This window comes from Stegodyphus dumicola, chromosome 9, assembly GCF_044657685.1.
Source record: "Stegodyphus dumicola isolate Sdum_Otavi_A_Nest chromosome 9, ASM4465768v1".
NCBI classification, from domain to species: domain Eukaryota; kingdom Metazoa; phylum Arthropoda; class Arachnida; order Araneae; family Eresidae; genus Stegodyphus; species Stegodyphus dumicola.
In genome coordinates, this window is record NC_140776.1 from 89,933,573 (window position 1) to 89,957,745 (window position 24,173).

A 24,173-nucleotide genomic window follows, 5' to 3' on the forward strand; every position below is an offset into this window, starting at 1 on the left:
TGAACATATTGATAACACAGTATGTATGCGAAATTTAATGTGTTACATATTTAATCCATGAAGAAGCAGAAAAAGTTTTGAGTGGAAAGTACCAAATCTGTTTAAGTTATTTGTGATTATTTTTATAGGCACTGATTGCTGCTGATGAATATGGTACAGAAACTGCCAAAGGACGTGCCATGACTTACCTTTTGACGAAACAAGACTGGCAGGGAAGTTTCGGTACTGATGTGGACAATTACTTTGTAATACCTGCTCTCAATATGAAAAGTCTCGCCTCCATACATACCAGAAACTGTAAGCCTAACCCTTACGGTACGCAAAGTACGGGTAAGTTTGCCTGTTTATGTTTAAAGGGAACCTGAAAATTGCGTTTAAATAAAATGATTTTTGAAATCTTGCAAAGAAATCAATTAAATCATATGTTATGAAGCTAATTCTTCTCTCTAAGTGTAAAGACAGGTTTCTTGCCACTTATATTCAAAATTAAGCCGTGATTAGATTTCTTTTTTGTTATTTAGAATGAATATATACAATAGACCACAAAATTTAGCGTGAACTTCCGTGGGAGAATAAGAATGTATAATGAAATATTTTATATGCGTTAAAAAACAAAATAATTATTTTTATATTTAGCCATTGTAACATAAATAACTCCGAGAACTAACATATTAGTTTTGCAGTTAGTTCTTACATTTCCTCTGAATATTTTAATATGGAGAGCCGAAGAGTATGTTTATTTCTAATTTGTTTTTAAAATTTATTTCCTTAAATTCCAAACATTTTACTCATATGGAAATAAAATTTTTCTTATTCTTAATTAGAATTCGGAATGCAAAATAAATAACATGGAATTATTTTTTTACATCTGAGATATATTAAAGTTTATATTTTAAACTAGGCGTATCTAGCGGTGGTCCACATGAAACTATCAGAACCCGTTAATGCGGTCATCACAGTGGAACTCAGATGAACGAAACGATGAGCACATGTGACGTTGAATTTGGAAATGAAAATTTAGTTCAATAATATTTAGGAAACGCATCTTTATTGCCGAAAGTAACTAATAATAGAAGTTTCAAAGAATGGCAGCATTCGAAATCGAATTAAAATTGTGACAGTCTTATAGCAATAAATTGTGACAGCATATAGGGCCTTAATTGTATTAAAATTAAATCAAAATATTATGATCTGTGAGAGTGACAAACGAATTATCACTCCGTCTAAAATACCATGGTCTTGAGAAAGTTTTAAATAACCTTTATATTTAATCTTATAATTTTTATTTAAAATTTTAAATAACCTTTTTTATTTATTAAGGTTTTAAATTGTCATTTTATATTAAAAGTCTTGAGAAGGTTTTAAATAACCTTTTTATTTAATTTTTAAATTTAAACAGAAGGCACAGCTCATGCTTACAATCAAAACACCATCACGTAACATAATTTGAAGTTTCAAATTAAAAGTAACGTAGTCGGAGACTACACAAAGTGGTCCTGCTTAAGCCCGCTCAACATTTTTAATGGCGCATATTTAATTAACGTCGGCTAGCGAAATGGTTAAAGCCGGAATATTCACTGGCGGAGCTGGGCTATGTTACATAAACTGCAGGCGACACCGCCAAAAGCTCTAACACCAAAACATTAAAAATTTTTACTTAAATACTCTACGAGCTAATTTGCATTCTGGTGAGGACTACGGAAGCAAGATAAAGCTTTAAACCACTGGCCGAACGAAGTTATAAAAACAACAAGAAAACTACATCACGCTGAGCATCATTTTATCAGATCTTAAATAAATTTCACGATTTCAGAAGACGTAAACTGCATTTCAACATCTTTGCTACTCCAATTTTGGTTAAAATGAAACTTAATTTCAAACTTGCTGATGAAATGCATAAAGTTGCAGTTAAATGTTCAAAGGCAATTTAAAAAAAAAAAAAGTCATTTATATAATATTTTATAAAGCTGTACATATTTAACCTGTAACTGCTATGGGGGCAGAGACGCGTCCAACAAAAACCATGGACGCAAATGAGCGCTCGGCGAAGGCTTTGGTTGATTACTCCTGTCTCCATGTGTATGTATTTCTATCGTATACGTTTACCACTTACTTCGTTCGTCTCCTAGCAACAAGAAAAAATGAAATCTCGTTTATGTGGTCAATCATTCTGCAGCCGCACGCCGCTCACGCGAAACCTTTCAACTTAGAGCTGTTAGTAGTCAAAGGGTTAAAAAGTTTCCAGCTTTTCACAACAAACACTGATCATGATACTTCTTTTTGAAACCTCGTATATAAGCTAACCAATTTTTTGTCATATGAAGGAAACAATAAGACCAAGTTTTAGATGAACATTATACATTTAACGTTTATAGTTTACATTATTAACGTTTATAAAGTGACTATACTGTATTAGTATGTGAGACTGAATACAACGCCTGTGGAGGTGAATTTTGGAACAAAAGTCCTCCTGCTTTTCTGGAACAAAAAAATATAAAATTCTGAATACGATTTCAAATTTGTGTTTTTAATAAAATGAACTTTCGCAAATATTTTCAAGTTTTGTAGAAATATAGTACTATATTTTTAAAAGATGATTGATTAATTATGGATTTCTGCTCTACACTCTTTTTAAACTGCTTGCAAATGTCATTCTTTTGCATATTTCAGAAGGCGAAAGACAAGATGGAAAAAAGAAAAAGCAGATGTACGTCCACTACTCTTTGTGGATAGGAGGAGATAAAAACGAAATCCAAACCATTACGTTAGGTCTGCCTCGTCATTCAAATTTCTTAGATGTCATGGAAGCAGCAATAAAAATAAATCCTCGTTACAAGTAAGCCTAAAATGTTTTTCATCATTATATGCTTCTAAAAATGTTTAGCTTCCTCAAACTGCTTAGGTAAGGTAAACGTATTCTTCTGTTTAATAAAAAACACGTTTTGTGATACCAGAAACATTTCATCTTTCTTTTCCTTCATCTTGCTGAAAACCTTCGCTTAAAATTCTTTTACGATTGCATATTAATTTATTAACACTTGATAATTATTTTTACTATTCTAATTTAGCATTCCTAATTTCATTGTATATATGTTACCGTGAAAGACCGAAATTGGAGAATGTCGACTTTCACCGGAGAATGTCAACATTCACCAAATACGTCGGTGAAAGATCGAATATTGCATTACATTCTTGAACATACGGAGTCTCACCGGTGTATGTCGACAATCACAGATATGCTCTGGTGTAGGTCGAAAAGAGAGCAGTATATGTGCACTCTGTTATTGCAAAAGGAAGTGTTCCACAAATAAACGCAGTCGCAAAAGCAAGGGCCTCTTGTGCAATTCAAAGTGTCGTAATAGTTTAAGTTATTGCAATAAATAAGATTTGAAACACATAATTTATCAAGTTTTTTAACTTCTATTATTTTCCTTTCTTATTTTGAATGTACTGTGTGTTTTAAGTTCTTATATTCTTAAGTTCTTATTCAAGTCTCAAGTGCGTTTTTTCGCGACTGAATGACGGAGAAGAAAATATAATATTCTTATGTGTTCAACATTCACCATTAGTACATGGTGAATGTCGACATTTACCGGTGCAAGTCAGAAATAAAAGTATTTGGAAACTATTTCGGACAGACACCAAGCGACTATGTGAATGTTGACATTCACCGGTGAAAGTCGACATTCTCCAGATTTCGATGTTTCACCGCAACATATATATATGATAATATATTTTATGATTTCAGACAACGAGAATATTTCTTATGAATTAAGAAATGTTATAACCAAATTCTTTTTCTTACTTAAAACTCCGATTCTTGTACAGCACATAATCTCCATAAATTGCAGCGGGCTATGTTAATGATTGGAGACATGTAAAGAGTAAACGTGTATTTGATGTAGCTGTTAGGACGTCCAGGAACTCTGAATGAAATAGTTGTCAGTCTATTGCAAATGCTGTTATACTACCCTTGGGATAGGTGGATTTGTTCTAAGAAATACAAATTCGAAAATGGGTTAAATCACTGAATCGTAAAAGAAAATAGAAAGAAAGTATCTTTGTAATGGTATGAGTGTTTAGCTGTCGTATAACAAGCGTAGATTCAGGTCTTGACAAGTCAGCATGACACATTAACAGCAAATTCTGTACATAATGCTGTCATCCCCAGCGCCAAACCGTCCAGATTAATGATTTTTTTACTGAAAAGACTCTTTCTGGAGTTCTTTTTACGCATCCTTGAGTATACTACAACAGTGTCTGTCACTTTGCCTCTATAATGTCTTCCGCTGAAGATTAGCGTTTTCTTCGTCTCAGCCTATGGAAACAAGAAGCAGCTTGTTGATTGATTTAAAGACTTATTGTTCTCCCTGCGAGGCACTTGACAGCGATTCACCTCAAGTGGTTTTTTTGAGGACTCAAGGACGAATTTCAGAGTCCCAACTCATTTTAGTGCATCTACTAGGAAGATGCAGTTCCTACGCAAAACTTCAGGTGACAATTTTCTCGAAAGTTTCCAGCTACTTCATGTTTTGCAATGTCTGCAAAGTTGAGGAATAATTACTAAGGTTTTTGTAGTTTTATTCAAGGCCATTTCATAATTTATTCTTCTTACTTTCTATTTATGCATTCATAATTTAATTAATAAATCGTTGAAAATTTGGACGTTGTATAAGAATTATATTTCCAATCAATCTTTTGAACAGTTTTCACTTAACTTTAAAAGCACGTGATTATTCTAATTATTATTAAATAAAACATTTCAAATTAAAAAAAAACTGTTTTTAAGTTTACACTTAATCAAATACGGTAAAGCACTCAATGAACATTTTATCTGAAGATAGGAGTACAAAATATTACTGTTGTCGAGTCACTTCGTCGCTTGTAGTGTGAAAAATGAATATAAATCTTATCTGGATAGCTTTTTACTGCATTAACTAATTCATATGCTAACTCCCAAAGCTTCTAAGCAATACTCTTAAAAATTCAAGCTGAAATATCATTAAATAATTCTTGAAGTTTAATTCTATATGACAAAAGTTCTTATTCTAATCGAAATAAGAATTCTAAAAATTGACACTGATTTTGTTCTGTTGCAAACAAACCTTTTTATATCAATTTTAGCCAAATTTTAATGACCATGCACTTAATATGGTGTTAAGACACGTAACCAAATCTGCAGAGAGAAAAAGTGGTAATCTTGATAGTATTTATGAGCCTAATTAGATAATTTTAAAATTTATATTTTTCAAATTGTATGGCCACACGGTTTTAATGGTGATTCCGAATTCTGTAGTTATTGCGAATTATAAAAATATGATAAATAGTAATTACATTAGAAGTAAAATTATCTGTACAATTAAATAGTAACTGTTTTACAGCATCAACCCTGAATAATTCTTTCTGGTTATCCAGCTTTATGTTACAATACTGTAACTAATAAGGACTAAGCCGCCCAGACGGTATAGTGGTTAGGGGAGCCGACTGCGATACCAAAGAGCCTAGGTCCGAATCCCGGAGAAGGCATGGTTGTAACTGTCCGTTCCTTCATAAGAGCCAAAGGTGGCCCACCTTTTAAGTACCTCCATAATTAGAATGCCCATCACTTCTGGTAGTGACCAAGCCGAAGTCGGCTGAGGGTCCACTCTGATTATAGGTGCCTCCATAATAAATTGACCACCACTTCTGGTCTTAGTAGTGGCCAAGTCGAAGTCGGCTGAGGGTCCGCCATTGGTTAAAAAAAAAGGAAAGCAAAGAAAAAGGGAAAAAAAAAACTGATACGAAATAAAAGAGACTACTTTGTATGTTACAGGCTCAAAAGTAACAAGAAATAAAATGGGCTGAGGTATTGGTGTGACAATAAAATACACTTATTGTGAAGGCAATCCTATAGGAAAACGCTTCACTTTCAGGCTAGGTTTTCTAAGAGAAACTTTTTACGATACATGTTGAATCTAAGGCGGAGTTTTAAATAAACCTCTTAATGTTTTCTTTTCTTAGAAGATTTATCGTGTGACATTAAAAAAGAAAGATTATTATTATTTTTACTTTATTATTATCATCATTATTATTTTTATTATTTCCGATATATCATCATTTAATTGGTTTAAGTAGTAGCACCAGTTTCTCTTTCCTAAAGTACTTTCGCATTTGCTTGTTTTCAAGACATGCGTTCTGAACTACTATCCAATGTAATATAATGATTATATCTTTAATAATCGATAATAACTGAAGCCATACTGAATATCGTGGGAAGAAATATAGGAGCTGGTTTAAATTCAAATTATGTTCTGTGATGGAAAGTGATACTTTGTGTATTCTTTATTTCTTGTGATTCTAAAACATAATTAAAATCATAAAATTTTAAGTTCGTTATTATTTTTAATTACATTGCCAGTTTTCACGCCATTCGGACGAACCGATTATTTATTGTACATATTTTTCTGTACATGTATTTAATGCTGGAAACATGGCTATTATTAGGATACATGCCGCCTTATGTCGAATACGAAATTTCCGGTCCTCTACAAAATTTAAAATATACCATAATTTACCATTATTTTATTTCTATATTATAATGTTATACGCTTAATGAAGTAAAATAATCTGTTTGATTAAAATCACTGAAATGCTGAAATGCGCAAAGGGTATTAATACATTTTGAAACGCTATTTAAGGCGTTTAATGAATATTTAAAATGTCAATATTTTTCAATTGATTTGATGGCCTTTTTCTGAAGTATCTGCATTGAACTTTCTTTGATAAAGGGATTTTTCATAAAATATCCAAGGGTATTGTTTTCCATTTCTTCGTAACTACTTCCCAGAAACAATTGCCTATCAGTGGATTATTCAAATTATGGAAAAGCATTCGAGGGCTGTTTGTTTAAGAGGAGGAATATTTTCATGGAGAATTTTTTAAGGGAAGCTGGGTTCTAGTCTCGTTCCTTTTGAGGGAAATCACGGAAACTCCCATGCAGCCAGCCAGTTCGCCATCTGAATGTGGGTCAGCAATGATCAAAGGTATATCATGTTCAAAAGTTTTACCGCTTCGCTCTGATGGGTTTCATCAGTCGTAGTAGATTTGTATTTAAAAGAAAAAAAAAAAAAAAAAAAGAACCGCTCCATTTCATATAAAGAAAATTTCTTTCTGCATAGTTGCCCTTTAAAGGATGAAAGCGCTTAGAAATTATAGATCACTATGTTTGGGTTATATGCAGGATATTTTAGTGTTCACAAATAAATTTCTCACTGTGCTGATAGTGCCATAGCAGTACAGCAGGATGATTCAACCGAGTTTTTTTTTTGAAATAAAATTACAGTTCATTTGGGGAATAAAACTGGTCATTTCTTCTTCATGATGCCATGCAAAAAGTTTTAAAGGTGTCTGCATTATAGTCAGTGTTCACTATCTGTACATGTGTGTTTAATGTTGACTCCCGTAATTGCAATGGATAACTCCATGAACGTGCCTTGTCGATCTTTCGCTATATTCCTTTAAATTGATGGCGTTTAAAAAAAAAAGGACTATAGTATATTATGTTTCCTGCATTATTTTAATCAAGGAAAAATTTAGAAGCACATACGTAAGCTCACATTAATCTTCTTCATTCTTTCATTTCTGGAAAAAACAGACATTCTATTCCGAAATGCGGATAGCTGGAATTCTAGCGATTCACTGAATATCTGATTAATAGTAACAACAAAATCAAAAGACTGCAATCAGTAAGCCAAAATAATTTTCAGAGTCTGTAGAGTCATCAGGTTATTTTGATGCGGGAGACGTCAAAAATGAGCAATGCTTTTGCCGGAACTCGAACCTCAGGCCTCTTGAATACGCGCCGAGTGTGCTAGCCATTACATCACGAAGGCATGCTAAGAAGGAAGAAAAAATACCTTATTTATATACTCCCCCTTTTAAAGGACAACTTAGGATTTTAAAGGACAAGTTAGAATCGCCAAATCCTGGTGGTGGAGAATCACCATCCACCAACTTTTTTAGTTCTGTAGAGACATTTTAGAATTTTTCGAAGCAACGAAATCGAAGAAATGAGCAATCCATCGTCGGGACTCGAACCTTGGACCTCTCGAATACGCGCCGAGTATACTGGCCATTACACCACGAAGGCATGCTAAGAAGGCGGAAGAAATATCTTAAGTATTTCTTTTCTTTTTCAACTTTTATTAATTACGATTTGAACGCAGTTTATTTTTGTATTTTATGCCTAGAATCTGAAGTTAAATATGAAGATAACAATAAAAGTTATATTTACAGCAACATAAATGTTATTCTCAGCAGTTTAAAATATTTATGTAGGTACGAAGTTCTGAATACTGCCCGAGGAGCAACTGTCAATTCCATTGCAGGTCGACCTTCAGATGTTGAACGCAGTATATATTGGACTTTGTACCGAAAAGTTCCGTTGCCGTTTAGGCCACAGCTGTCCAATGTCACTTCGACCATTGCCAGATTGAAACTTCTAGGAGCCAAGCGATGGATTAGAGGTAAGGAGACATATAAATAGATCATTTATTAATTTGTGTCTTTTTGAAACTGGTACTATCTCTAAAAATATTTTTTTTCGAGAATATATTTAATTGTGTTTACCTACTATAGTTAATAGCTATCGAACTCAGAGTATGCACATGCACTCTCTGTGGATTACAATAGAATATGGTGAAGTGGTGTTTTGATCCAATTTTTTTTAAAATATTTTTTATGTAAAAGCATTTTTTGCTCATATTTTACAAACAAACTAAAACTTTAACAATTTTACCGTTTGTACCTTCATATGGAATGAAAGAAATTCTTTTAAAAGCAACTGATATGAAATTTTTTAAGTAACTTCTGATTTTTGTGATGGATATTCGGGAATAACTCATTTTTTTCGACTGTTTAACGTCCGTTATTTCAAAATTTCAACACCTCGAAATGCATACGATATAAAATTTTGAAATTTTTAGAGATTATAAAATAAATTCTTCCCCCACTTTATAAAAAAAAAGGAATGATAAATTGATACTAATTGAGCGATTTCTGACACTTAAAAAAAAGTACGCTATAATATGAAGTAGAAGCCAAAGTAATTGGTTTTTTCGACATCACTTGTTAATCTGTTTTTAAGATGATGATGTCATTATATGACCCCATTTTTCTTGCATCTGTATAATTTAATGTTTTATTTATTTATTTATCTCCCTGTCCTTAAGCTTACTACAGCAGTCTTCTGCCATTTTATAAATTCTGTTTCTTCCCCTTTTTTATAGATTGGTTTGCATTTACTCTTCATTTCATATTATTAATATCAAAAACATTACTGTTTAAGTCTGTGTCATTGGTGTTTACAATTATTTTCAAAGAAATCTATCGCGTCATTTAAAATTTTTGCTGTTTTATAGTTTGCCTACATTTTTCTCATTTTATTGCAGAAGTTGACTTTTGTAGTTTTATTTTCTCTAACGGTACATTAAAATTCTAACAATCAAAAACGTATTTGTTAAAAAGATTTTAAATTTTCAAAGATTATAAAACAGATTCTTCACTCTCTTTCGAAACCATCGTGATGAAGAAATGCTCGTTCAGCGACTTTCTAGAATTGTTTTTTAAACTATCTCTTAGGGTAGTTATATTCGCGAATTACATTACTATGTTTTTTTTTATTTAACTCACTTATGGTATTTGTCGCTATGTTGAAAACTTTGTCATCGATTTTTAAACTACAAATATTTCCTGATAAGCTATCGAGTTCAAATTTTGCACGCGTCCCCATTTGTGGTGGATAACATTTCTAAGTGATGAAGCGAGTTTTTTTTTAAGAGTGATTTTTCATTGTTGAAAAACTATTTTTCGACTGAATGTCTGTACAAAGTGTCACCTAGACTAAAAGAATGAAAATAAAATAAAGAAATAATTTAATAGTATTTTTTTTTTAAAATTGTATCCAGTTTACTTCAGTTTACACAGCTAGATTTATTTATTTTAGAAATAAAATTTTCTGAAATGCTTTCTCGTATTCATTGTCTGTTAGATTGCTGATATTTGTATTTTGCTTGCTCATATAACTCTAAGGCTTTTCTCGGAAACGGCATATAATATATTATGTTGTACTCGCGTGTATTTTGCGGAACATGAGGTCGAAAATAAGTTGTCGATCATTGCAAAATATTGGACGAGCGCTAATTAAAAATAATAACAACATATTGATAAAAAATTTAAAAAGCATGATTAGAAAAAGCAGAAAGCAATTTTGATAGGCTGGAAGGTTATTATTTTAAATGAATAAATTATTATGATTTTGGTTTTTACTATAACTTCTCCTTTTCATATTCCTCACCAGAATGTAAATTACTTGCGAGTGTTTTAGCTCAGTTTTTGGATTCTGAGACAGAAAGTGTTTCGAATTGTGGTTATTGTAGCACAAGAGCGTGGCCTAATTAGTCCAAGTTCGGTTTAAATATAAAAGTTGTTTGTTATTAATATACAAAGGTTGTTTAAAATATTGGTGTATTAAGAATACGGCAAAGCTCACTAGGGCTATCTGCCTAAGAGGATGGATGCCTTCGTGGAGGACTTTCTAAGGGAAACTGGCTCGTATACACGTTACACATGGGGAAAACCACGAAAACGCCCATGCACCCAGCCCGTTCGTGGGACTCGAACCTCGGAACGAACTACCAGTGTTCAGCGATTTTACCGCTCGGCCGCTGGCTGTTTAAAATACAAAGTGTATTATGACTTCGTGGATTATCTCAGACATAGCGATAACTCGCTTCACGTCCGTTAGGGCTGTAGGACTAAAGTAGAGTTTCTAGATCAAGTTTAACCCTATAAAATTCTCTTTAGATTATTTTAAAAACATTCTGCAGTCGCCGAATTATTTTATTCTTTATTTAAAGTTACTCAGCTCAGAAATTATATTCTACACTTTGTAATGTGTTTATTTATTTTAAATAATCAGTTATTTTAATGTACGCATCTTTAATGTCACTTTTTCCTTTCTTTTTTCCTGCCATTATGCAAATTTTAGCTCGGCCCTATTTAAATAAAGTAGAAAGAGAGAGTGTTAGGGAGGTTTTAGATTGCTTAGACAGAGCATGTTCCGCCTGTTGAAGGCCACGTTAATATTATTAGTTCATATTATACAAAAGCATTTCTGTCTAGGGCGTTGCTTTATTCTCGCAAATAGTCCTGTTACGCCTGTATTAGTTTGAGACAACTTGCGCGTTCAATAGATTTGCGTAACCGTAGGCTCACTTAGATTTCATTTAAATATGAATTTCTTACTTTTGAATTTACCCAATAAATGCTGGTTGGTTTTGTAAGCACCATTCTTGCCTTCTGTTCATATATTTGAGTTAATAAAAGGACCTTTTACACCCTTCTTACGTTCTGTTTCCTTATCCAGACATAGTGATAATTCGCTTAGTTATACTAGTCTTGACACTTAGTTTATGTTACCAAAAAGAGTGAGACTTTACAATTTTTTTTAGATTTTACATTTTAAAACTGTAGTAGTAGTATATTTTTGTAATAGTAATAATAAGTAGTAATTTTTTATCACAAGTACAAGTTATGCATTTATTTTGTAATTTTTTAATTCTTAAATAATTTCAGATGTTTTATAAAATTGATTAACAAATTTAAAACTGAATAGCAATTTTGTTCAGATATGCGAAAAGATGAAACGCGATCCCTTTGAATTGTTGGTGATGCATGTGCATACACAACGGGAAAAGTGAATATAAATCATTTAGGTTAATAATAATATTATGGTTTAAGTATTAACCTGAATGATTAGATTAAATATTATTGATCGGTAATATTTAACCCTTGCCATGATGGAAATTAAAAATATGCCATTGCTTCTTAAACTGTGCCCATTGGTAAAAAGAAAATCACGATTTATATCATCATCTTTTACTTCGTACATAAATTTCTCTTACATGCATTAATTTGAGTGTTCATTTTAAAAGTGGATATTTCATAGGAACAGTAAATGTATATATTTATGAGACACACCTTGTCTGTAGTATACTATTTTAAAATTACATTCTTGTAGTTCAATATTTGAATATTATTAATATAATTAAGTATGTTGTAGTATTAGCCTATGAAGCTTTCCCCCTTGTTTTTACTCTGAATGGCAGCAGTAATATTCATTTTAGAATTTTCTAAGGTATGTGTGCAATTGTTTTTTTTTAGTGTAATTCGTTTCTTCATAAAGTGTTCCGAACTGTAAGGGCTGGAAATTTCAGTGGTTGTGATCTCTTTAGCTATAATTCTATACGGAGGGAAAATCTCTTCGGCATCTGCATGATGGAACTTGGTGCTTGACGTTTCGTAACATCTTAGTATGTCCAGGTGTGATATTCATGCTCTTGCAGTAAAGCAATGAAATATCAGACAGTACTTTACGTTTCAGTGTCGATGGTTATTTTTAAAGATTAAGAATCTACAGATTCATCGTCTTGACGTGACATATCAGACAACTATGTTCTTAAGACGTAGAGTCAATAAACAGATGCAGGTTTTCAGAGATCCATGTTTGGCCACAGATATAACCACGTCGATGAATCATGCCTCATCTTAGAAAAACACTTGATTTAAAATGGGAATATTGCCAAAAATGAAGTTTCTGCAACACAATAATAAGAAGAGCGACATACAGCATGGTAGAGCTCATCATCTGTTCCCTGTAGGCCACATCAAGCCTCTTTTTGCATTTAAAGAATTCATGCTTTCCGTCTTCCTCAAACATATTGGTTTTTCAGACCCTTATATATAAGAGCAAAATAGGAATAAGATCACTATGCCCAAAATTATATACTCCTAAATGTACGATCTATTTTTAAATTGAATAATATATGTACATAGTGATGCACTAATATGAAATCTCACGAAAAAGGTTTGGAAGAAAACGTCTTTTTTTTCTAGAGTACAACTATTTTAGATATTTAAAAAGTAAAAAATTTACGAAAGAAAAGGACATAACGACATGGACGAAAAGGGTGGAAAGAACGGGCATCCTTTCAACAGATTCAAAGCGAGCAGAATTATATGTTAAAAGTTGCAGCTTAGGACTCAGAAGGAAAAGTAAATTTGAAAAACTGAAATTAAATGAAATAGCTCTAAGCTGTTTTCTTAGGAAATGTTGTAATCGTATTGTATTAGTGACTTCATCATTATATGTGTTTGGATGGCAGTTTTGCCCTTTCTTAGAATTTCTGCTGATGTGATCCAAAAATTTTCCGTAATTAAAAACCAGTCTGTGAAGCCAAAGTATGCTTATGACGCATAAAAAATGCATAGAAATTTGAGTAAATGTAGTACGGGGGAAAACAGACAGTAAGAATTTTCTGATTAACAAATATTTTAAAGGTTTAAAAATTAAAATTAAAATTCTATTGTCATATAATATCATATATAATATCATATCGTCATATAAGTCCTATAATTTGTATTATATATAAAGATTTCTGTTGTCGGAAAATTTTTAGAAATTTATCTGAAAATAATTCTGAATATTTTACATTTTTTATAGTTAATTACAAATATGTGTAATATTTTAATTCTCCGGAATGATTGCTTTCTGGCGACTGCTCTTTCCGAGGTTACTTGCCTTTAACATACATATTGATAATAACAACATATTGATAAAAAATTTAAAAAGCATGATTAGAAAAAGCAGAAAGCAATTTTGATAGGCTGGAAGGTTATTATTTTAAATGAATAAATTATTATGATTTTGGTTTTTACTATAACTTCTCCTTTTCATATTCCTCACCAGAATGTAAATTACTTGCGAGTGTTTTAGCTCAGTTTTTGGATTCTGAGACAGAAAGTGTTTCGAGCATTTGCGGTTAGTTTCTGCCAGCTCTAATAGTTGTAATTATTCGGCTTTGCGGTTTCTCGCCGACAGAACTTTAAATTGACACGCAGGTAAATATATTGAACCGGCTTCCAGTTCAGTATTTAATTGTGCAGTCTTTGGCTACATTTAATTTAAATTAATGTTCTCTTTATTTGCATCACTGCGAATTGTGGTTATTGTAGCACAAGAGCGTGGCCTAATTAGTCCAAGTTCGGTTTAAATATAAAAGTTGTTTGTTATTAATATACAAAGGTTGTTTAAAATATTGGTGTATTAAGAATACGGCAAAGCTCACTAGGGCTATCTGCCTAAGAGGATGGATGCCTTCGTGGAGGACTTTCTAAGGGAAACTGGCTCGTATACACGTTACACATGGGGAAAACCACGAAAACGCCCATGCACCCAGCCCGTTCGTGGGACTCGAACCTCGGAACGAACTACCAGTGTTCAGCGATTTTACCGCTCGGCCGCTGGCTGTTTAAAATACAAAGTGTATTATGACTTCGTGGATTATCTCAGACATAGCGATAACTCGCTTCACGTCCGTTAGGGCTGTAGGACTAAAGTAGAGTTTCTAGATCAAGTTTAACCCTATAAAATTCTCTTTAGATTATTTTAAAAACATTCTGCAGTCGCCGAATTATTTTATTCTTTATTTAAAGTTACTCAGCTCAGAAATTATATTCTACACTTTGTAATGTGTTTATTTATTTTAAATAATCAGTTATTTTAATGTACGCATCTTTAATGTCACTTTTTCCTTTCTTTTTTCCTGCCATTATGCAAATTTTAGCTCGGCCCTATTTAAATAAAGTAGAAAGAGAGAGTGTTAGGGAGGTTTTAGATTGCTTAGACAGAGCATGTTCCGCCTGTTGAAGGCCACGTTAATATTATTAGTTCATATTATACAAAAGCATTTCTGTCTAGGGCGTTGCTTTATTCTCGCAAATAGTCCTGTTACGCCTGTATTAGTTTGAGACAACTTGCGCGTTCAATAGATTTGCGTAACCGTAGGCTCACTTAGATTTCATTTAAATATGAATTTCTTACTTTTGAATTTACCCAATAAATGCTGGTTGGTTTTGTAAGCACCATTCTTGCCTTCTGTTCATATATTTGAGTTAATAAAAGGACCTTTTACACCCTTCTTACGTTCTGTTTCCTTATCCAGACATAGTGATAATTCGCTTAGTTATACTAGTCTTGACACTTAGTTTATGTTACCAAAAAGAGTGAGACTTTACAATTTTTTTTAGATTTTACATTTTAAAACTGTAGTAGTAGTATATTTTTGTAATAGTAATAATAAGTAGTAATTTTTTATCACAAGTACAAGTTATGCATTTATTTTGTAATTTTTTAATTCTTAAATAATTTCAGATGTTTTATAAAATTGATTAACAAATTTAAAACTGAATAGCAATTTTGTTCAGATATGCGAAAAGATGAAACGCGATCCCTTTGAATTGTTGGTGATGCATGTGCATACACAACGGGAAAAGTGAATATAAATCATTTAGGTTAATAATAATATTATGGTTTAAGTATTAACCTGAATGATTAGATTAAATATTATTGACCGGTAATATTTAACCCTTGCCATGATGGAAATTAAAAATATGCCATTGCTTCTTAAACTGTGCCCATTGGTAAAAAGAAAATCACGATTTATATCATCATCTTTTACTTCGTACATAAATTTCTCTTACATGCATTAATTTGAGTGTTCATTTTAAAAGTGGATATTTCATAGGAACAGTAAATGTATATATTTATGAGACACACCTTGTCTGTAGTATACTATTTTAAAATTACATTCTTGTAGTTCAATATTTGAATATTATTAATATAATTAAGTATGTTGTAGTATTAGCCTATGAAGCTTTCCCCCTTGTTTTTACTCTGAATGGCAGCAGTAATATTCATTTTAGAATTTTCTAAGGTATGTGTGCAATTGTTTTTTTTTAGTGTAATTCGTTTCTTCATAAAGTGTTCCGAACTGTAAGGGCTGGAAATTTCAGTGGTTGTGATCTCTTTAGCTATAATTCTATACGGAGGGAAAATCTCTTCGGCATCTGCATGATGGAACTTGGTGCTTGACGTTTCGTAACATCTTAGTATGTCCAGGTGTGATATTCATGCTCTTGCAGTAAAGCAATGAAATATCAGACAGTACTTTACGTTTCAGTGTCGATGGTTATTTTTAAAGATTAAGAATCTACAGATTCATCGTCTTGACGTGACATATCAGACAACTATGTTCTTAAGACGTAGAGTCAATAAACAGATGCAGGTTTTCAGAGATCCATGTTTGGCCACAGATATAACCACGTCGATGAATCATGCCTCATCTTAGAAAAACACTTGATTTAAAATGGGAATATTGCCAAAAATGAAGTTTCTGCAACACAATAATAAGAAGAGCGACATACAGCATGGTAGAGCTCATCATCTGTTCCCTGTAGGCCACATCAAGCCTCTTTTTGCATTTAAAGAATTCATGCTTTCCGTCTTCCTCAAACATATTGGTTTTTCAGACCCTTATATATAAGAGCAAAATAGGAATAAGATCACTATGCCCAAAATTATATACTCCTAAATGTACGATCTATTTTTAAATTGAATAATATATGTACATAGTGATGCACTAATATGAAATCTCACGAAAAAGGTTTGGAAGAAAACGTCTTTTTTTTCTAGAGTACAACTATTTTAGATATTTAAAAAGTAAAAAATTTACGAAAGAAAAGGACATAACGACATGGACGAAAAGGGTGGAAAGAACGGGCATCCTTTCAACAGATTCAAAGCGAGCAGAATTATATGTTAAAAGTTGCAGCTTAGGACTCAGAAGGAAAAGTAAATTTGAAAAACTGAAATTAAATGAAATAGCTCTAAGCTGTTTTCTTAGGAAATGTTGTAATCGTATTGTATTAGTGACTTCATCATTATATGTGTTTGGATGGCAGTTTTGCCCTTTCTTAGAATTTCTGCTGATGTGATCCAAAAATTTTCCGTAATTAAAAACCAGTCTGTGAAGCCAAAGTATGCTTATGACGCATAAAAAATGCATAGAAATTTGAGTAAATGTAGTACGGGGGAAAACAGACAGTAAGAATTTTCTGATTAACAAATATTTTAAAGGTTTAAAAATTAAAATTAAAATTCTATTGTCATATAATATCATATATAATATCATATCGTCATATAAGTCCTATAATTTGTATTATATATAAAGATTTCTGTTGTCGGAAAATTTTTAGAAATTTATCTGAAAATAATTCTGAATATTTTACATTTTTTATAGTTAATTACAAATATGTGTAATATTTTAATTCTCCGGAATGATTGCTTTCTGGCGACTGCTCTTTCCGAGGTTACTTGCCTTTATTTACATCATTAACCAAGACGGCTCTGAAAATTCTCCGGAACGCAACACTTGCAGTGAAAGTGATTGCTTTCCAGAAAGATCTTGAGGCTTTCGAGATGAGACATTAAAATAGATTGCTTCCTTTTAAATGCGATAATTGACAAATTAATTAAGATGGGACATTCAAAAAAAGAAAGGCGATGCATCGGTAAGGATTATGAAAGTTCATATAAACGGTGAGCAATTTGGAGCAATAATGCAAGTATGGTTATTTCTGTTGTGTAATAATTTGAAGACTTGGCTTTTCATTGATACCATCTTTCTTACCATAGCCGTAATGCTATAATTGCACGATGCAGTCAAACATGTAGTCATATTTTTAACTCACCTTTTATTATAACATAGATTTTTATATATAACTGGAACATTGAACTGGTTCTTGCAGTGATTTTCTTCTTCTTCTACCTCTCTTTTTATTAAAGTAGTAGTAATGGGTTTGTTTGAATCTTAATAACTTTTGGTTTCATTGACTAGAGATGAAACATTGTAATCTATTTAGTTCAAAGACGAAGAAAAAATTCTCTGTTCTTGGCCATAGTAAGTTGCCGTTTTTGGTTCTTCCGACTGGTTTCTATGACTGGTTGAAAATACAACTGAAGCGTTTTCAAAGGATTCTGAAGTAATTCGCTCTTCATGGAAATGGAAACAAAATAACACACTTATATATATATTTAATATATAATTTCCCACTCTCTGAAATAACGAAAGCCCATTATAGAATGTTCTTTCTGCAATCGCATAAGGAAAGAAATAATAGAATTTTTCAGGAGCAAAAATGGTTTAGGCTATGAAAAAGGAAGGGTCATATGTTCTGGAAATTTGTTTAGCGTTTTTAGTTAAATTTATTTCAGTGTAATATTTACCAGATAATAGATATTTTGCTCTTAATTGTTATATTGTGAAATTGAAAATAATTTTATTTTATATTTATATTTCTTTTCTAGATCTTAAGAAACTGCATCCAAAAGATGGAGAACATCTTGCATTCTGGTACAAGCCTTACTTGTAATTATCTGTGTATACGTGACTAAGAACTTCTAAAAATTGTTCTCTCTGAAATTTTTACTTTCAGAGATTTAATGATAAGATGCCAGATTTTGCTGGCTTATATAAAGTGATTTATTTATTTTAGTGTTTACTTCTTTCAGACTTGTTTATATTTCTGTAAGTCAGGGAAAGTATTTGAAATTTTTACGTTCATGCATTCTTTTGTAATTGAAGATGCATGATTTTTATTTGTGCCGTTGTTGCCAACCAACTGTTTGTCATTTTTTCTGGTAATGGTATTTATTATTCATCTTTTTGTGCATTTGCTGTGCTCAATGGTCCATGAGGTTCACGAAAGTGTAAATGACTGTAAGCGTATGCTGTAAAATCGTATAATTTTTTAGAAACCTGGTGTGACCAAGCTAACATTAGGGTGTAATATTATAATATATGCTTCTTTCTATTATTATTAATTTGCTTTACAATATCTCAATAGTATCAGCAAAAATGTCTTCAGTATTTTTCTTTTTATTCGACAGTGAAAAATGATTTACTGATTATGAAAAAAAGTTTTCTGTTTTTTACTTAATTTACTAACGTGTGATTTTTCATAAATGATTTGTAGACATTAAATGAATTTCCATTAAAAATGTTTTTTTTACTCTTCACTTTTTAAAAATTTTATGTAATTAGTCTAATATGAGACGATGGAGACCTTACTCTGATACTATTTTGTACTTTAATTATTTTGTATATAAATGTATGTTGTTGTGAACGTATTTATATTATATATAAAATCAAGTTGTTCAAGTTGTAAAACTTTCTGCCTTTTATTTGAATAAATATTTTATTCTGACTGGACATTTTTGAAAATGTGAAGAAAGTAACGAAACTAATAGACGACAGACAACTATTTAAAAAAGGTTATCAAATAATTCTACCATTAGAAAAGTATTTTTAATTTATATTTCTCTGAAATAATTTATAAAAATGTTCAATGATTTATACGTGTAACAGCTCGATTTAAAACGGTGTTTTTTTGTTGTGTCTTTTGACCCGTAAATTCATCTTCATTTGGTCTTCTTTGTTTGTGTCATAATGCAGAAACGAATGAAAAATCTCACGAATACAGTTTTTAGGCTGTTTTCTCAATTTCTCAAAATATTTCGCGTTCAATAGCTCAAATTACTTTAAAAAAAAAAAAAAAAAAAACTCGGTTAGATCGCTGCTGACCCAGTATACTAAAAACTTCTCGATATTAAACCTTGAAGCCTTGTGGCGTTATGTGTCACCACCGATAAAGATTGACATGCAACCCTAGACAAGGGAAATCACAATAAAGAGCGAACTCTTTTATTGCGCACTCGCCACTGCTTTTCTTTATGTAATGGGTCCCTGTTGATGAGTGGTCATGCGCCGGCGCCGGAATACAAGTCGACGTCTGTGGTAATGGATAGCGATGAAAATCTGAAGAGGGTTTTGTTTTCATAGGTCATCCAGCTTGTTAATGCCATCAACCAATTGGGTGGTGTTATTTTGTCGATTGTTTTTACTTTTATAAAGATTTCGATGCCAGCTCTTTTTTTCCTCCATGTCACTGAAAATATACCGTAAAATACTCTGGTTCTTAAAAAAGGAAAATCTGTTGGATTTCTTTAAAGAGAGATATTTAGATGATATTAAAGATATGAGTCTTTTGTTTAAACTTAGAGTGTTTTTCCTCGGCTGTACTTGACAAGAAAATTTTTATTTTGAGAATACTTTCAAATGCAGTGCATAACTTGTTCAGGTTAAAAATATAACTTAAAATTGTTTTTCCATTTTTTATTAAAATACAAATGTTCCGTTTCCTAAATCCTTTTCCTCTAAAATAAGTAAATCTCATACTTTTTTCATTCGGAAACTCTTTTATTTTGCTCATATTTTCTAAAAAATTGCTTGTTAGTGCATACAACTATGCAACTTGGAAAATCCAAGTAATTTGTTCTTGCCACTATGTTCTGCCGCATTTTTCTGTAATTGCTTTTAGAGTCACTAGATTATTTTGAAACAGAAGACATGAAAAAATTAGCATTACCCTCACCGGGACTCGAACGTGAACCTCTCGAATGCGCGTCGAGTGTGCTACCGTTACACTACGAAGGCATGCAGAAAAAGGAGGGAGATATTAACCTTATATACTCCCCCTTTTAAAGGGCGAATGTGACTGGGGGACTTAATTGCCAAATCCTGCCGATGAAGAATCATCATCCACCACCTTTTAGTTCGGGCACCACTGTAGAGTCATTAAGATTTTTAAAGTAGGAAACACGAAAAATGAACGAACCTGGACCTCTCGAATCCTCGCCGAGTGTGTTACGGTTACACCACGAAGGCATGCAAAAAGGAGGGAGAAAATACAATAAATTTTATTAGAGAAAATTATTTTGATATGCTATTTTTAGCTGCAAGGGAAAAAATTATGCATGCTTGTAAGGTATATTTTAATTTTAGAACAGTTGTTTAAATTTCTATGTACTTTCCTATCGATTCTTGTTTCCACTTACAACTCCTTACTAGAATGAGTTTTTAGAATCGCTTTGAATGCAAATGAATTAGAAGTAGTATTAAAGGAAGGTTCAACTTACTTCGTGAGAGAGAGAGCTAAGAATCCTGAGTAGCGCGTGTTTGCCTTCGGGCTGAGTTTCTGCATAAGCTGTTACCCTCGGCCGTATATTATGTGCCTTTTGATATTAGCCGGCTAGTTTAAATTAAGGTCCAATTAACGTTAGATTTCTATTAGCTTCGGCTAAATTTTTTCAAGCTCGAGTGAAGGCTTTGTTGTAAGCCCGGGAAAGGGGTCAACTGTTCATCTTATTTAGAGTGAAACAAAGGGTAGTTAACCCTTCTTGAGTCTACGACTTTAGTTATTTGAACTCAGTGATAAGTCGCTTAACAGTTCACTAGGTTCCTGGACATTCATTTAATAGAAAAAGAGCGAGGAACTCTAGCTGGATACTTGCTCGAAATTGTTCGTCGAACATAGCCATCCGTCAGCTAGGAGTCTCATAACCAAGAACATTACCCTGGAACCGAGAACTTGTATATATTATGCGGAAGTCACACCTGCGCCATCGGTTTCATGTCAGCAGCCAGCCTTCGCTCATTCCTGTACCGACCAAAGCGCAGTAAATGTTGGAAACTTTTTTTTTTTTTTTTTTGTAGTAAATATATTCTCAACAAATTATCAAAGTAGAGAGTAAAGTAATTTCTCTTATCTTGTATCCAGCGCAGCGTCAGCGTGATCATAGCTAACTGAGACGTGTAATCGAAAAAGAGATTGAAGACGGAAATTGGAAGATCTTAAACAAATTTTATTAATACATAATAATAGATTAAGATTCGGTAGTTTTTCTAATACATATCAAAGGAGCAGGGCCGGATTTACTAGACTTGATATTATCACGTTCAATGTTCCGTCTTACTTTCTTTGGGAACATGCACAGACCTGACTCGGAACAGGGAGCTTACTAAAGCTATGTTCAATAAATGTGGTAAGTAGACAAGATACACAGGAAGGGTATACGAAACCCTTTATTTTTCACTCTTTACAATAATTTCCGTACTTCGGAATACAGAGACCAACTACTTGTGGTCTGAACGTAAGAATATAAAAACATTAACTAAACTCTAACTTAACTTTGGAGTAACAAACAAGGGCCTACGTGGAAGATTGGCCGTATATTAACAGGAAGCCGTATGTAGTACAGAGAACTGTTAACACTACAATACGTTTAAAAATTATCACGAGGATTAAACCTCTGGCCTGGAAGGCAACCAGCAACTGAGTAAAACTGCTAAGGTAAGCGGCCTGCTTCGACTAACTCCTTCCTCTCTCTCGCTTGGCAAAAAGCCACAACTTAAGTACTTGGCGTTCGCCAGACAAATTTGCATAAATAAGTTAAAGCTTTTAATTCTGGCCGGAAGTGGAAAATAAGAAGTGATAGTAAAGATTTAAAATAAAATAAACGTTAGTAAAACTTAAGATCCTTACAATATAAGGCCTTAAACTATTTGAGATATGGGGCCCTTTAAAAGTCCAGATGTTATAGGTCAGTGCCAAATATGATTTTCAGATACTTAGAGGGTTAAACTGAAATAAAACTAAGAAGTATATGGATAGTGAAATAATAAATCTTTATCTTAAAATTATTTTTACTTAGCAAACTTAAAAACGCAAACTCTGGTAAAAAAGAAACAAAAGTTCTTTTAAAAAGCTTATTATCTAATCTCTTGAAATATGTTATAAGAATTAAGGAATTATATTAAACTAAAATATTTTATTTCATGTCTTTCCCAGAAAAAGTCAGTGATGACATTATCAAATGATAAATTGCATAGTTTGCCACTTTCTATGCACATAAGACTGAGGGGAGCATAATTTATCTTCAGTCATTTATTGTCCTAAATTCATTTATTATCCTCTTCAGCTGAGAAAAAGATCTTTCTTCAAAGCAATTTGTAACGGCCGGAGCCAGTGTAGCGGAGCAACACAGGGAAATCCCAGTGTGTATAGTAAAAGAAATTATATACTTTACACGTTCCATTTCTATTATAAAATTATAAGGTATTTCTCCCGCCTTTTTAGCATACCTTCGTTGTGTAGTGGTCTGCACGCTGGGCACGTATTCCAGAGGTCCGTGGTTGGATTCCCGGCGAAGGCGTTCCTCATTTCACATCTCCTGCTTCCAAACAAATCCTAATGTCTCTACAGGCGCCCGAACTAAAAAGGGTGGTGGATAATGATTCTCCACACCCAGGATTTGGCGATTGGGTCCCCAAAAAACCACAGTTGCCCTTTAAAAGGGAAAATATATAAGGTACTTCTCCCGCCTTCTTAGCGTGCCTTCCTTCAAGGTGTAGTCTGCACGCTGGGCGCGTATTCCAGAGGTCCGTGGTTCGATTTCCGGCGAAGGCGTTGCTGATTTCACATTTCCTGGTTCATAAAAAAATGCTAATGCCTCTAAAAATAATACTGAAATAATTTTAAAAGTCCGGTGGCGTAGTGGCTAGCACCAGCACCAAGGTCCGGGATTCGATCCCCGGGCTGGGGAAGGTTGAGTGGGTCTATAAAATGCGTACCAAGTTCGCTTGGGGACTAAACACCGAGGATCCAGCGACAAGCTGACCACTTGTCCAGGCTAAGATGCACAAGCAGCCCGGAGTCCACAGTCTAGAAAGCAGATATCAGGGCACTGCTGCCCATGGCTCTCTAAGGGCTGTTTGTGCGGCTGCGTATAGTTTAGTTTTTAATTTTAAAATTACCGAAATTACCAGAATTTCTTGTCGGAATTTATCAGTAATTTCGGTAATCATAATTAATCGGTAATACTGGTTATCAAATTCAAACCCTAGGCACAATATTGCTTTGTTCTTCGAAAAAACAGGCTAAAAAAATTGGGTCACCAGTATGGGACGTTCCGTACGTACGGCACTGGGAGAAATAATGATACAGTATATTTAAGTATATATGACAATTGCTCACTCGGGACAATTTTTTTTGGAGGGGGAGGGGGCTAACATAGCTTGTGTAGCTTATACGTAAATCCTGCAGTACAAAAGAGAGTTATATAGGAGTAAGTCATATCACTGTCCTTTCCTTAAGATGTGAGAAAAGAAAAAGGTAAGGTAGAAAGCGAGTTACACAAATTAACGTTTTTGCAGAGTGTCCAGATTACACTGTTTATCGCGCTATTGGCGACAATCTATCAGCATTTGCATACCAATAGTTAAAAGTAGAGCGTAGCTCAAAACAAATGATAAAAAAAAAAAAAAAAAAAAAAAAAAAAAGAAAGCATAACATGTGAGCACGAAATTAATTTTACAAACTTAGTTATAACATGAAAT

At 32.9% G+C, this 24,173-nt stretch overlaps 1 protein-coding gene across 5 annotated transcripts in view; it reads left to right on the forward strand.

Annotated features, from left to right (window-relative positions):
* The window catches only part of LOC118189722 (uncharacterized protein CG3556-like), a 97,841-nt gene extending 78,693 nt beyond the window's left edge, over nt 1-19,148 (forward strand). For 2 of the 5 annotated variants that reach the window (XM_085823751.1, XM_085823752.1), the window contains exons 7-10: nt 129-330; nt 2,671-2,836; nt 8,299-8,504; nt 18,245-19,148. In XM_085823751.1, coding sequence (XP_085679877.1) covers nt 129-330; nt 2,671-2,836; nt 8,299-8,504; nt 18,245-18,309 — 639 coding nt within the window. In that variant the 3' untranslated portion in view covers nt 18,310-19,148. The remainder of the gene's footprint in view (nt 1-128; nt 331-2,670; nt 2,837-8,298; nt 8,505-18,244) is intronic. The other 3 variants (XM_085823753.1, XM_085823755.1, XM_035360381.2) reach the window with 2 other exon arrangements.
* Nucleotides 19,149-24,173: the final 5,025 nt, after the last annotated feature.